At 34.1% G+C, this 13,730-nt stretch overlaps 1 protein-coding gene across 1 annotated transcript; it reads right to left on the reverse strand.

The window, feature by feature from the left end:
- Positions 1 to 13,027: 13,027 nt before the first annotated feature.
- On the reverse strand, positions 13,028 to 13,444 carry LOC115210442. Its single transcript, XM_029779044.1, has one exon. The coding sequence runs from the start codon at positions 13,442 to 13,444 to the stop codon at positions 13,028 to 13,030; it is 417 nt and encodes a 138-aa protein (XP_029634904.1).
- Between the last annotated feature and the right edge of the window lie 286 nt (positions 13,445 to 13,730).

The following is a 13,730-nucleotide window of genomic DNA, read 5'->3' on the forward strand; positions in this document are numbered from 1 at the left end:
TATATATATATGTGTATATATATATATATATGTATATATATATATATATATATATATATATATATATATATATATTATATATATATATATATATATTACTTTCACTCCGTAGATTTCCCCAAGAAGAGCTCCTAAGCCTGAACTATTGAAATACCACGTAATAATATTAACGCATCGATATGAAATTTTTTTACTTAACTTCCATTGTTTTGGGTTTAGAAAGTACATAGAGAAACATGTGTACATATATATATATAGAGAGGGGGGGGAGAGAGATAGATAGATACATACATACATACATGCATATATACACAACACACACACATATATATATATATATATATATATGAATATTTATATTTATCTCTCTCTCTATATATATATATGTATATATATATGTATATATATATATATATATATATAATATATATATATATAATAAATACGTGCATGTATGCATATAGGTATATGTATGTGTTTGTGTATACACACACATATATATATATATATATACACATACATATATACATACATACACACACACATATACACATGCAAGCACACTCCACACGTGTGTATTAAACTTATGTATCTTAAATTTATATTTAATGTTATCTGAAATAATTTCTGTCTCTAAGATTGAATTCGTATGAACGAACTTTACTAAATTATTATAGAATTTTGAAATTATAGGTATTTGCTATACGAGAATTTGTTTGTTTGCGTGTGTGATTGCTGCGCGCGCGGATGTATCTATGTATGTGTGTGTGTATATGTATGCAAATATACATAATTACGCAAAATATAATAAAAGCGTATGTGTGTGTGTGTGTGTATGCATGTAAGCGCATGTATGTGTGTGTGTAAGTGTTTGTAAGTTATGTCTTATTTAATATGTTATCTAAAATTATTTCTTTCACTAAAACCGGATTCGTATAAACAAATACTATTAAAATTATTACAGAATTTCTAAACTTAAAAATAACAAAATTAAGCTAAAATTGAGGTTTCTGTTATTACATTCCATTATAGTGAATAAATTCTTAAATCTGTTTAAGTTTTATATCAATTCATTTCTTTTTACGACCATTTTACAATGACAGCAATAGAATTCCATGTAAGGTTCCATTGTTAGTCAACAAGAATACATGGAAATATTCATTCCAAGTAATAAAACGTTTGAGCCAAAGAGAAAGTCACTACATAGTATCTGGAGCAACTGGAAATAGCTGACTAATTTCCCTCGAATTGCACTCGTTTTAGAAGATGGGCAACTCTCATAATATATAGTTAGAGGTATTGTGTTTAACACTATGATATATGGTAGTCAGAGATAGAATGTATTTGATTATTGGTTTCTATGCTTGATTACGGCTTACTTAGGGCTAATCAATAAAATTTTAGAATGCAGCATTATTTGATGATGGTGGTGATGATGATGATGATGATGATGATGATGATGTTGATAGTGACGGTGATGGTGATAGTGACGGTGATGGTGAGGATGATGATGATGATGATGAGGAGGAGGAGGAGGAGGAGGAGGATGATAATGATAATGAGGGTGATAGTCTTTCGTAGTCCGAGTAAGACGGATCTGCAATTTCTTGCTGAACAACCTACACAATTGAGTTGCTTACAGTGATCAAATGTATGTGCCGTACTTTAAGCTCAGACCCTCCTTCAAAATCGACGTTGCCTGAACAGGTGGGTGGCGTACCAGAAGTCGAGTGTCGAAGTGATCGCAGAGCTGTGTGAGATGAGGTGTTTTGCTCAAGAACATAACGCACAACCCGGACCATGAATTGAAAGCAAGTTCTCGTGATCGCGAATGCAACATCCTAACCACCGGACTATTTCTCCCCTCATACAACATTATTTTATCCATCACTGTGGGCTTCAGGTTTTGGCGCAAGACCAGAAATTTGTGAGAAGGGATACGTCGATTACGTCAACCACAGTGTTCAAATAGTACTTATTCCATCGAACCTGAAAAGACGAGAGGTAAGGCCAACCTTGGCAGAATTTGAGCTCAGAGCACAAAAACGGAAGAAATGCTTCTAAGCATTTTAACTGGTCTGCTAATGATTCAGCCGGTTCACCGCCTTATTTAATCCATCAGTATTGACATCACATACAGTTGTTGGAAAATACATGTCTTAACCAAGTACACAATGCTGTACTAAGGGCATGATATAAACCAGCGATTCATTGGGTGAATCGGTGTTTTATATCCAGGAGCTTAATAATTTACTCACCAATGCTTGTTACCATACGCAGAGAAGGAATAAATAAACAAATAAATAAATACTCTACATACTATTCTATAATATAACACGTTTGACTACAATGTGACATTATGTAGGCCATTATTATTTATCATGTATCTTCCAATACCTAGCCATCCAATAAACTCTTTTGTTTATATTATTTTTCACAATGAAGATAAATCTTATGTCCAATCGATTATTTTAGAAAATTTAAATAATTTTATTGGCAAGAGTAACACACATACACACACACACACGGATAGATAGATAGATAGATAGATAGATAGATAGATAGATAGATAGATAGATAGATAGATAGATAGATAGATAGATAGATAGATAAATAGATAGATAGATAGATAGATAGATAGATAGATAGATAGATAGATAGATAGATAGATGGATAGATAGATAGATAGATAGATAGATAGATAGATAGATAGATAGATAGATAGATAGACAGAGTTTACAAAGCTAGATATAATTTTCAGAAATGCATTCAGTTGGATCGCAATTTTTAAAAAAGCGAAATGTATGTCCTAAAAATAGCAAACGTTGCTTTTACTTAAACCCAAATAAATATATGAATTTATTCACTAACATGAAGTTTAATAAATAAATAAAAATTCTAGCTTAATATTGCAAATTTATAGTTTTGAATTTTATAATAATTTTAACAATGCTTGTTTATATGAATGTGGTTTTAGCGAAACAAAATAAATTTTAGATATATTTTATGTATTTTAATACAGAAGAAGTTTAAAACGTTGCTGTATGTCCTAATAAAGTAAAGGATATTTTTGTTTTTATTCCTCAGATAGATTGGTAAACAGGAAATGATAGAAAATACACAGAAACATGAAATTTTTTAATATTAGATTGTTGGCTTATATTCAGTGAATATGCTATAGTATTTTCGATGTTCAAGTGGACATCAGCGCTGACTAGACGAATAGTGAAAGGCTGTATATTTGTATATCAAGAACTAAATTGTCTAATATGGTTTTTCTATAAAAGAGTAAGATGTGGTTTCAGGGAAATTTGACACTATTGGTTTGTCTACTATGTACTACAAAATGGATGTGCTGTCGTACGTTAGAAATCCTTAGCTTTAAAGAGAATTTCCTTTCACTAACACACGACACAGAAAATTCCTACTTACACTCAATAATTTGGTATAGGGCGAGCTTGGGTTCTACCTTGCTGGTTCACATTTGAAACACAACATAATATTTAATGGAGATGTAATGATTCAAGGGTTTTCATATGTCAGTATTATTGATTGTTGTTCCAGATATTTTGATATACGTAGCCGAGTCAGAAAGTAATGCAATTTTTTACTTGACTCAGTTTTTGTATGCACAAAACAATCGAAAAGTAATGCAAAGAAGATCACTCAGCACAAACCTCCGTCAACGCAACACCAACGTCCTCTCAGTGATTAGCCGGAGATGATTTTTAACATGAGAATATCTGAAATGAAATCGTCTGCTCTCACAAACGGGAATACTAAAAATGAACCCGATCGCCCTCAAACGGAAAAATAATCCCTATACCTTGTCCGGTACCTGATCAATCACAATAGGAGTCATGGAATGTGCAAGTGGGTGTGCAGACCATGTTTGTAATGCTGTGTGTGTGTCGTCCAAATATATATATATATATATATATATATATATATTGAGTGAGTGGTGAAGGGAGAGGAGAGGAAATACTAATACAGTGAAGGAGAAGTAGTGAGAGTAATAGCCATTACAAAGAGTGAGTGAGAAAATGTAATGACAATGAGAAAGATGAAACAAAGTGGCAAAGGGACCGTCGTATGAATAAGAAAAAGATGGGGTGACGGATGAATAACGAAGGAAGAAGTGAAAAGCCGATAAACGGCGTTTGAAGTTTGAGTATATGAGTGTGTAAAAGAGAGGCATATTTGCGTGTGTGCGCAATGAATGTGCGTGTGTGTGTGTATGCGTGTGCGTGTACAAGAGAACTAAACACGTAAATTAAAGGAAATATAAAAAAAAACTCAGAATCCTTGTCTGGTATCAGATCGATCCCAAAATCTAATCAATTTGTGCCAGTCACGAGGCCAAATATCCCTGAAAGTTTCATTTGTATCCACCCAGCGGTTCTTGAGATACTTTGTACACAGACAAACTAACAAACATGACTGAAAACAATACCTCCGCCTTAGTGAAAGCAGAGGTAATAAAAATTGCTTCACTTTCTGACTTACCTTTGAATATATATCTTGGTTTTAGATTTTGGCACAAGGTCAACAATTTCGGGGGATGGGAAAAGTCGATTACATCGGCTCTAGTGCACCACTGGTACTCATTTTATCGATCTTGGAAGGATAAAAGGCAAAGATGACCGCAGTGTAATTTGAAGTCAGAATATAAAGACGGATGAAATGCCGCTGAAGATTTTGTTCGGCGCAGTAACGATTCTGCCAGCTCGCTGCCTTACACCCTCATAAATATCAGTGTCACATTTTGGCACAACGTCAGCAAGTTCGTGGGTGGAGCAAATTTTTAGTCCCTACCAACTACAATTCCTCTAGCTAGTCTAAAATTAATCAATCAAATTTCTCCCAGAGACCGCATTTTACCTTATTAAAACAAGAGGGCAGTATGTGGATTGTAGGAAAAAGAAACAGATAGATCAAAGTGATCATAGGTTTGTTCAGTGAAGGCTGGCCCGGGGCTAAACAACAAGAACAATGTCTAGCAGTTTTCTGTCATATTACAATAGTATATTTCTGTCTATTTCTGTCTAAGCTGGTGTTGTAGTTGAATCGTTTTATATCAACTTTCCCTATACAACACACTGACTAAGAAGTAAAACACAAGATTGGCGCTATCAAAATGTCTAGCACCTAGAGGTCTACTGTAACTGTTTTGTTTACAGTGTAATATCTAATCATTATTATGTTGCAACTATTCTGTTATAGTAGTAGTAGTAGTAGTAGTAGTAGTAGTAGTAGTAGTAGTAGCAGCAGCAGTAGCCGTTGTAGCAGCAGCAGTAGTAGTAGTAGTAGTAGATCATGTATAATGTGACAGGCTCAGTAAGAAAGATACTGTAGATAGTATTATTGTAACTGTTACAATCCTGAGTCCATGTCTGAGTCGTTTACTAACTCCTGACTGACTTAGTCCAAAAGATTAATGTAATTTATTAAGGTAAAGTTGAATTATAAAATTCTCATATAGTCTACTAATTTGCATTACGTGTTCAAACATTTTAGTTGTTCGTATTCCTCAGTATGGAGAAAGACTAACTTTGCCAGCATGTTTTCCTAATGCACACTACATGAAGTCATATGTAAAAGTAATTACTCACGCCAATGGATAAAGAAGTATTCTACTCACCAGACCGAATGTACTCTCATAATAATTTAGTTTTAAACCGATTTTAGATCACTTTATAACTTTAATGAAGCTGTTAGGTTCTAGGTAACACCTAAGAGCACAATATTCTAAAATCCGAAGAAAGATACAGATGTGTAAAATACACTGAGGGGATAGGAATGTGTCCACTATACAAACATTAACACCGTTTCAGTGATATAAATTCTAACACATGTCTACGTAGATCAATATTTTATACATTGCATCCCCTTCCACGTTACGTATGTTTCAGGTTTGCTAATAATAATATTTAGCCCACAAGTGAGCCTCTATATTCATACTCAACCTACTACCACATTTCCACTAGACAAAGTCCTGAATTATTAAACAAGGAAAAGGTATACTGGATAATGCAGCTCTTAGATAATTTTGAGGGCTATTAATGAAGAATTCATAAAAATATATCCACTTCACCATTTGCTCCAGTTCTTTACATTCTGAGTTCAATTCTTGCGTGGTAAACTTGGCTTTTCATCCAACCAAAATGTATAACATAACCACCAGTACCATTCAGTTACAGGCGCTGATTAAAATCGATTGCAAATCATGACCTGGAGTCTATAAAGTAGTTCGGACCTCCCACCTAGTTTTGGAAATTTTATCAATGATATTGACAAGTTGATTCTTCCCCTTGATTAAACAATATCACTAGCATAGAAAGGAAAATCTTGGTACATCAGTAAGTACTGGAATTATTTACAATCCTGTCCAGGTCTGTGCTTTGGAGAGGATACTATGCTCTTCTAACACAGGTAGGTGCAAGAGTTTCTAGAAGTGCACATACGATCTCAAGAAACATAGAAATGCTAAAATGATTCTATTTAAAAAATAGAATAGACATAACCGGAATGCTTTTGACCAAAGTTTTGCTCTGTCAGTTTTCACCTGATACTAAACAAAAAGTCTACCGGTAGTTAAAAGTACGAAGAAGTGCATATGCAGTGAGATGCAATTTCTATCTCATCAGACCCATAAAATATCATGTGGAAGAGATAAATTCTCTGTATTGAATGAATTAATCCAAAACTTTTTATTGAAATGAAGTGAATCAAGAAACCTAAAATAAAATAACCAAAATTATGACATTCGTTAAGAGCTAGCCAACGTAATGATTTTTTTTCTTCTAGGACGACGAAGCCATTATAATATTACTTAAGAGTAAGCTTCGATAAGACTAAAAGAATCTGGAAATAAGCTAGATTAGTTACGTAAACATGGAAAAGAGAAACTGCATATAGAAAAGTTTTAAAGATATCGCATGTATACTACATCCAGTGAGTGAAATATCTATATGTTTGTATGTATGGATGTCATTATTCAGTTTATTTCAAGATTTCTTGCCAACAGAGAAAAAACCGGTTTCTAACCTAGATTCAAGGCTCCTTCACTGGAATTTCAACATCAACAACAAGGTAAGTATATGTGTACGTATGTTTGTAAAGTTAATCCAAACATGAAAACACAAAGAGAAGGCACAACAGCGCGAGGATGTGGAACAAGTATAGTGTTATTGGAAGCTCAGGAAAGGAAAGATCCAAGGAAGGGAAGACGGAGGAAAACAAATCGTCAACGATACACACGCGGTCACGTATGTATGCATATATATATGCATATAAATACCTATATGCATACATATATAGAGACAGGTAGACCTATTGCTGTAAAACAACAGACTTTTCAAGTTTTCTATGCATTGTTGATTTTAAAACATCTTTTTATTTTCATCTGACAATGCCGTTAATAAAAACTGAGACTAACATATATCCTCTTTTCGCTGTGTGCGTATGTATGTATGTGTGTGTGTGTGTATATGACTGCGCGTGTGTGTATGTATATATGTATATATGCATATATATATATATATATATATATATATATATATGGAAGAATGGAGTTGAACGACGATTTAACAAAATTCCTTTATTCTCGACATATGTTTCGAAGGCTGCATATTCCTAAGGCTGCATATTCCTAATTAGGAATATGCAGCCTTCGAAACATATGTCGAGAATAAAGGAATTTTGTTAAATCGTCGTTCAACTCCATTCTTTCATTTATTTGTATTAAAAAAACACACAAATTTCCACACGAAAGCACGTGATATCTGCCCTTGGCATGTAGCTTCAACCGTGTTTTTCTGACGTGAATTTGCTACCCAGGTATCGTTTAACCGAATTATCCATACTAAGATAATTCATTCAACTACTTAAATATATATATATATACATATATATATATATATATATATATGTCTGTGTGTATGTATGCATGTATGTATGTATATACATATATATATATATGTATATATATATATATGTGTGTGTGTATATATATATACATTGATGTGTGTGTGTGTGTGTGTGTGTGTGTGGTGTGTGTGTGTGTGAGTGAGTGAGTGTTTCTGTCTGGAAAAAGCAGAATGGTCATAACTAGACTACATTTGACCATAAGTCTGCTATGTCGTTAGCGGCCTGGGGAAAATCAACAGCTACTGCTGTGGCGGCTACTGTTACTACAACTACTACAAGTAACAGTATTTCAAACCTTGTTTCTTAATTTTGTTTCTGCTGCGTCTTATTGCGCGAGATTTACAAAAGAAGATAATTGTGTGCATTGTAAGAAATGGGACGTTTTATGATATTAGAAGCAAAGCCGATTTTATTTTTACTTTAGAAATTCTTATGATTACTTATTACGGAGCCTGAAAGAAGCCATCATTAGTTTTCGCTGATCATTTCTTTGTAGGTGAATCAGGGAATTGAGAAATATAATATACATAGTCATGAGTACTTTCTGAGACACTGAATATTATAAAGCAAAGTAATATATTGTTTCTGTTACTAAGTTTTATGACTGGCACTGAAAGAAGATCCGGCAGCACCAAAGGAACATTGATTATTGTTCTTTCTTTTAGACGAGGCATATTCTGTAACCAAAACCAGTTGGTAACATTAGGGAGAAAATACTTTTGACTGTAAAATTAAAACTTATGATCAATTGTGTTTCAAATCGTGATGGTTGAAGACATAAACGAACAGTAATAATTTACTACATACGTTGCATATAATGTATATGTATAACTTGACATGTGGTATAGAGTGAACAGCATTTGTTTACGGAAACGATCGTAACATCAATTCGAATGTCTCTTTCCTTCATTTAAACTCTCTCTCACTCTCTCTCTTGCTATATATATATATATATATATATATATATACGGTAAACTGTCACCATTTTATATTTTGAAATTCGCGCATTAGGTAGGTAGGTAGGTAGGTAGATAGACAGGTAGATAGATTGATAGGTAGATAGATAGATAGATAGATAGATAGATATATAGATAGATAGATAGATAGATAGATAGATAGATAGATAGATAGATAGATAGATAGATAGATAGATAGATAGATAGATAGATAGATAGATAGATAGATAGATAGATAGATAGATAGATAGATAGATAGATAGATAGATAGATAGATAGATTGATTGATTGATTTTTTGATAGACAGATATATAGCTAGATAGATATGTGTTATCTTGCCAAATCTTATATACCAAAATACGATTCCATGACTATTAGCATCATCATCATCACAACTGCCATGCTATCATCACTCTACAGTCACTTTATCTCTGTAGCGAGCATTACATTTTGCAGTCACCGTACTGACTAACGTAATTGTATATCTATTTTTCCGAGACATTTTGATAACATTAACCGCTTGCTATAATTATCCGTCATTATAAGCTGCTTCCACTAACATGAGATACAAATTATGTTTTGTTTTTAAGATAAAATGTGTCTCCATTGTTTTACAAATTTTAACTGATCTAAATGTCATTGCTACAATATAATAGTATTTGGACAGAAGAAAAGGCGGCGAGTTGGCAGAATCGTTAGCACACCGGGCGAAATGCCTAGCGGTATTTCGTCTGCCGCTACGTTCTGAGTTCAAATTCCGCCGAGGTCGACTTTGCCTTTCCTCCTTTCGGGGTCGATTAAATGAGTATCAGTTACGCACTGGGGTCGATATAATCGACTTAATCCGTTTGTCTGTTCTTGTTTGTCCTCTCTATGTTTAGCCCCTTGTGGGTAGTAACGAAATAGGTATTTCGTCTGCCGCTACGTTCTGAGTTCAAATTACGCCAAGGTCGACTTTGCCTTACATCCTTTCGGGGTCGATTAAATAAGTATCAGTTACGCATTGGGGTCAATATAGTCGGCTTAATCCGTTTGTCTGTCTTTGTTTGTCCTCTCTGTGTTTAGCCTCTTTTGGGCAGTAAAGAAATAAGTATTTGGACAGAAGAATAAAACAAGTATTTACCATATATAGTTGTAGTCAAATCTTGCTGTTGCTATTTAGCTCCAGATCTGCAGATCTCCACATATGTGCAGTCAAGGCTGAAACACCTTTCTGCAAAATACGCTTAGCTACCTATTCTTTTGCGGACATGTATTACTCTTGCTGGCATCATTTAAAGTGGCCTTCCACCTTCAAGATAGTACGATTGATTTGAGGAAGATTTGGTAGCTCTATCCATCTAGTAAAAGTAATCACAAAGGATCTCACCCAATAGCTTGTGTTGTATATTGTTTTATTGTTGCCTCGATCGAGAAAACCTATGATTATAAACTTCCCTGTCGTGACTATCACAGTTTTCTGTACAGCATTTAATGTATTTTTATGAGACTTGGGATTCAATTTGAAAGAGATATTTGGCAGGTAGAGTGATTGTGTTAGCTCGTGTTGTAGTAAATAAGAGAGGTAGGCATAGTTGTTTGTACATGACGTGTCTAGTAGTAGATAAAAAGAACAACAATGTGATGGTAACGCGTACCAAGAACAGAAGTTGACCAAATCAAAATTGAAATAAAATAATTATTTCAAATGTTATTCATAGTGAACATTATTTATGGATGAAATGAAAAATAATTGTTATTAAGCGAGATAAGCTGAACAAAGCCATCTAAATTGTACCAGCATAGGAGAACAGAATATATGATGATAGATAAAGGCTTTATAAAAACCGAAGCATTCAAAGTATTTAGATCCAAAATGAGATTTCTACTTTTGAATTGTTGCATAACGCTTTCAACTTGTAATGATAAACCCTATAGCAAAAGATTTAACTGATAATTTATCACGATCTCAAGAGGTTTTGGAGTATATCGCTAAAGTAAATACTGGTTAGTGAACAGCAGGTAGAAGAGAAACAGACAATTCTTATTAGATGAGGTACAGCAAAATAATATATATTATACATAAATACGTGATATTGAACAAAATATTGATATATTCTGTCGTCCAAAAAGCAGAGCATATCAGTAATTACATTCTTTCCTCTGTTGGAAGATTTTCTGATTCATTTCTTGGAAAGAAGTTATCAAAAGCAAGCACCAATTCAACTATTATCATTCAACATACCAGCAAGCCAAAGACTATTGTTAATGATTATATTAAATCTTTGAATAATTGAACTAAGATCAGTAGCACTGCTAATATTTGGTCATCATCTTTGTATTTATGTTTTCTCTAATTATACACCCAATAATAAGAGTAGTAGTAGTTACTAAGAACTAAACAACTGAATTGAAAAAGTTCTGATATGAAACTAGAATTAGCTACAGCTCTAGCTATAACAATGTTTCTCGAGAACAGCTAATTTCTTATATATTTGTTTTTTTATTTATTCCCCTTTAGTTGTATAGAATTCATTCTATTTAATTCTAAAAGAAGCAAGTGTTCGAATTCTACCAAAATTCGATTTGTATTTCATTCACTGAGAGCCAGCGGATTAAATAAATAACTTTTATGTATCTCTGATTGATCATTTGTCTTGCCTTAGACAAGTCAACGTTGCAGGTGTTTAGTTCCAAGTTAACCGAGAACCAGAAGTATGACGGAAGATGATAAAGCTATGACCATACATTTTCATAATGAAGTATATCTAGGACTACTGTATCCAAAGTGTCTAGCGTTTTGCTGAAACGATGATAATGATTTGAAAGCGACTGAGCTGAAAAGCATAGATGGCTGAGTGACCAGGAAGGCAGTCCTTTTCTAGTTCAAAGGATTAAGGTTGATTCTATTGTAACCTAAATTCAAGATATTAATATCTTACAATGAAACGTTTTGCAGGGCTTTGCATAAGTCCACCACATAAAGGTAATAATATTTATCAATTACGGTCTCGAACTATTATTGTCAATTGCAGGCTGCTCTCGGGCTATTTCCGCAACGTAGTATCAACGAAAGCCTCCCAGGCTGAAACACTGCATGCTAGAGATCACAATCAGATTTCTATCATACGACACACATGAAGTGCAACTTATATCTTAAAAGAAACGCTTGAAGTAAGCTTTGACAGTAGGAACGCATTTCATAAGGTTGTTCTAACAGACAGACTTCGGTTTAAATAACAAGAACTACTAGCAAACCACATAGAAATCTCAATACAGTGGGTGAAAAGGGGTTGTAAAGCAAAATTTCTAAGATGTATTTTCATTTCAAGAGGTAATTTTCTTTTAAATTGAGAAGTTTATTCTCTTTATAGACATGAAAATAGACATGAACAGAATTCAGCTGCATATCATATGATTTAATAATTTGTGCACAAAATGCATTTTTTAATCGTCAGTGCAAACATAATTCAAGATACATAAAAATGACCAAAAATCAACATACCAGACGAAAAGCCCGCCTTTTACATATATATATGTGAACAATTCTATGTACTATGCTGAAAACATTTGGTGTTTGTCTTGTGTGTTGATTTTTTTGTTCTTTTTTATGTATCTTGAATTATGCTTGCACTACGATTAAGAAATGCCTTTTGTGCACTAATTAGGAAATCATATGTTTTTAAAATGCTCGCTTCTAGAGTTGCATTCCCTCGAGTTCGGTACAATGTGTATAAACACATTGAACCGAATTCGAGGGAATGCAACTATTAGCGTGAGGCATTTATGTATAGTAATACCCTTAATTTAAGTAAATATATTTAAGAGAAATAATAGATGAGTTTTCCCTTATGAGGTTTCTTCCCTACAACTACTTGCAGCTGGAGCCAAGACTTTACGTCGGAAATAAGTTCATCATCCGAAAAGTGCTTCCCCTCCAAAAAATACTTCATGCTTAGAAAGAAATGGAATTCAGATGGTGCGTGGTCAGCATGCCATGTTTCTCTGCTGTGATGGCGTCCTGCAATTTCTGCATCACAAAGCATAATATGCCTCATTATTTGTGCTGCCTTTGCCAAAAAGTCCATCATCACTGTTCCGTGTTGGTTCCAAAAGACTGAGAATCACCTTGCCTTCTTTGGAGGTGGTGAGTTATCCTGCTTCTATTGCTTCGACTGAACTTTAGACTCAGGATCATAGTGATGGACCCATGTTTTATCATGTGTTATATGTCTGCCGAAAAGGTCCTCCTCATTTTCTTGGCGCATTGCCAAAAGAGCCGGGGTACAACTGACTCTATCCTGCATCTGAAAATGTGTGATCCGGGTAATCCATCGTGCAAACAACTTCCACATGTGCAAATGGTCGTGAATGATTTTTTCCACAGACCCTATTCTAATCCTCACTTCTTGGCCTAGTTGCCGAATAGTTATGCGGTGATCCTCCAAAATGGTGGCTTCCACTTTATGGATGATGTCGTCAACAATGGCGGAATCTATCCGTCTAGGAATAGGAGCAGTTTCCACTGATGCCCGACCACATTTTTTATCTGGCGATGCCAGTGCTTGACTACGTCGCATGACGGTGCATCGTTACTATAAACTTCTTTCGTCTCATCGAAAGTTTCTTTAGGTGTATGACCTTTCAAATATAAGAACCTGATCACTGATCAGCATTCAACTACCACCATTATAACACCTTTGTTCACTTGAGCAGCCGCAAAAAAACAAAATAATACTAGTGGAAAGCTGCAATTTATAATGTGACATGCAGAGACATGTATAATTATACCTACACAAGTTCCTTTTCCTGCAATAATCACAGGTTGGTCAGGGGAAATCTTTAATGAACACCACTCGTATATAC

The sequence above is a fragment of the Octopus sinensis genome, linkage group LG4 (genome assembly GCF_006345805.1).
Source record: "Octopus sinensis linkage group LG4, ASM634580v1, whole genome shotgun sequence".
Lineage (NCBI taxonomy): Eukaryota > Metazoa > Mollusca > Cephalopoda > Octopoda > Octopodidae > Octopus > Octopus sinensis.

Excerpts from the sequence above, each read along its gene's own strand:
- LOC115210442 (XM_029779044.1), bottom strand. The coding sequence starts at position 13,444 with ATGCGACGTAGTCAAGCACTGGCATCGCCAGATAAAAAATGTGGTCGG.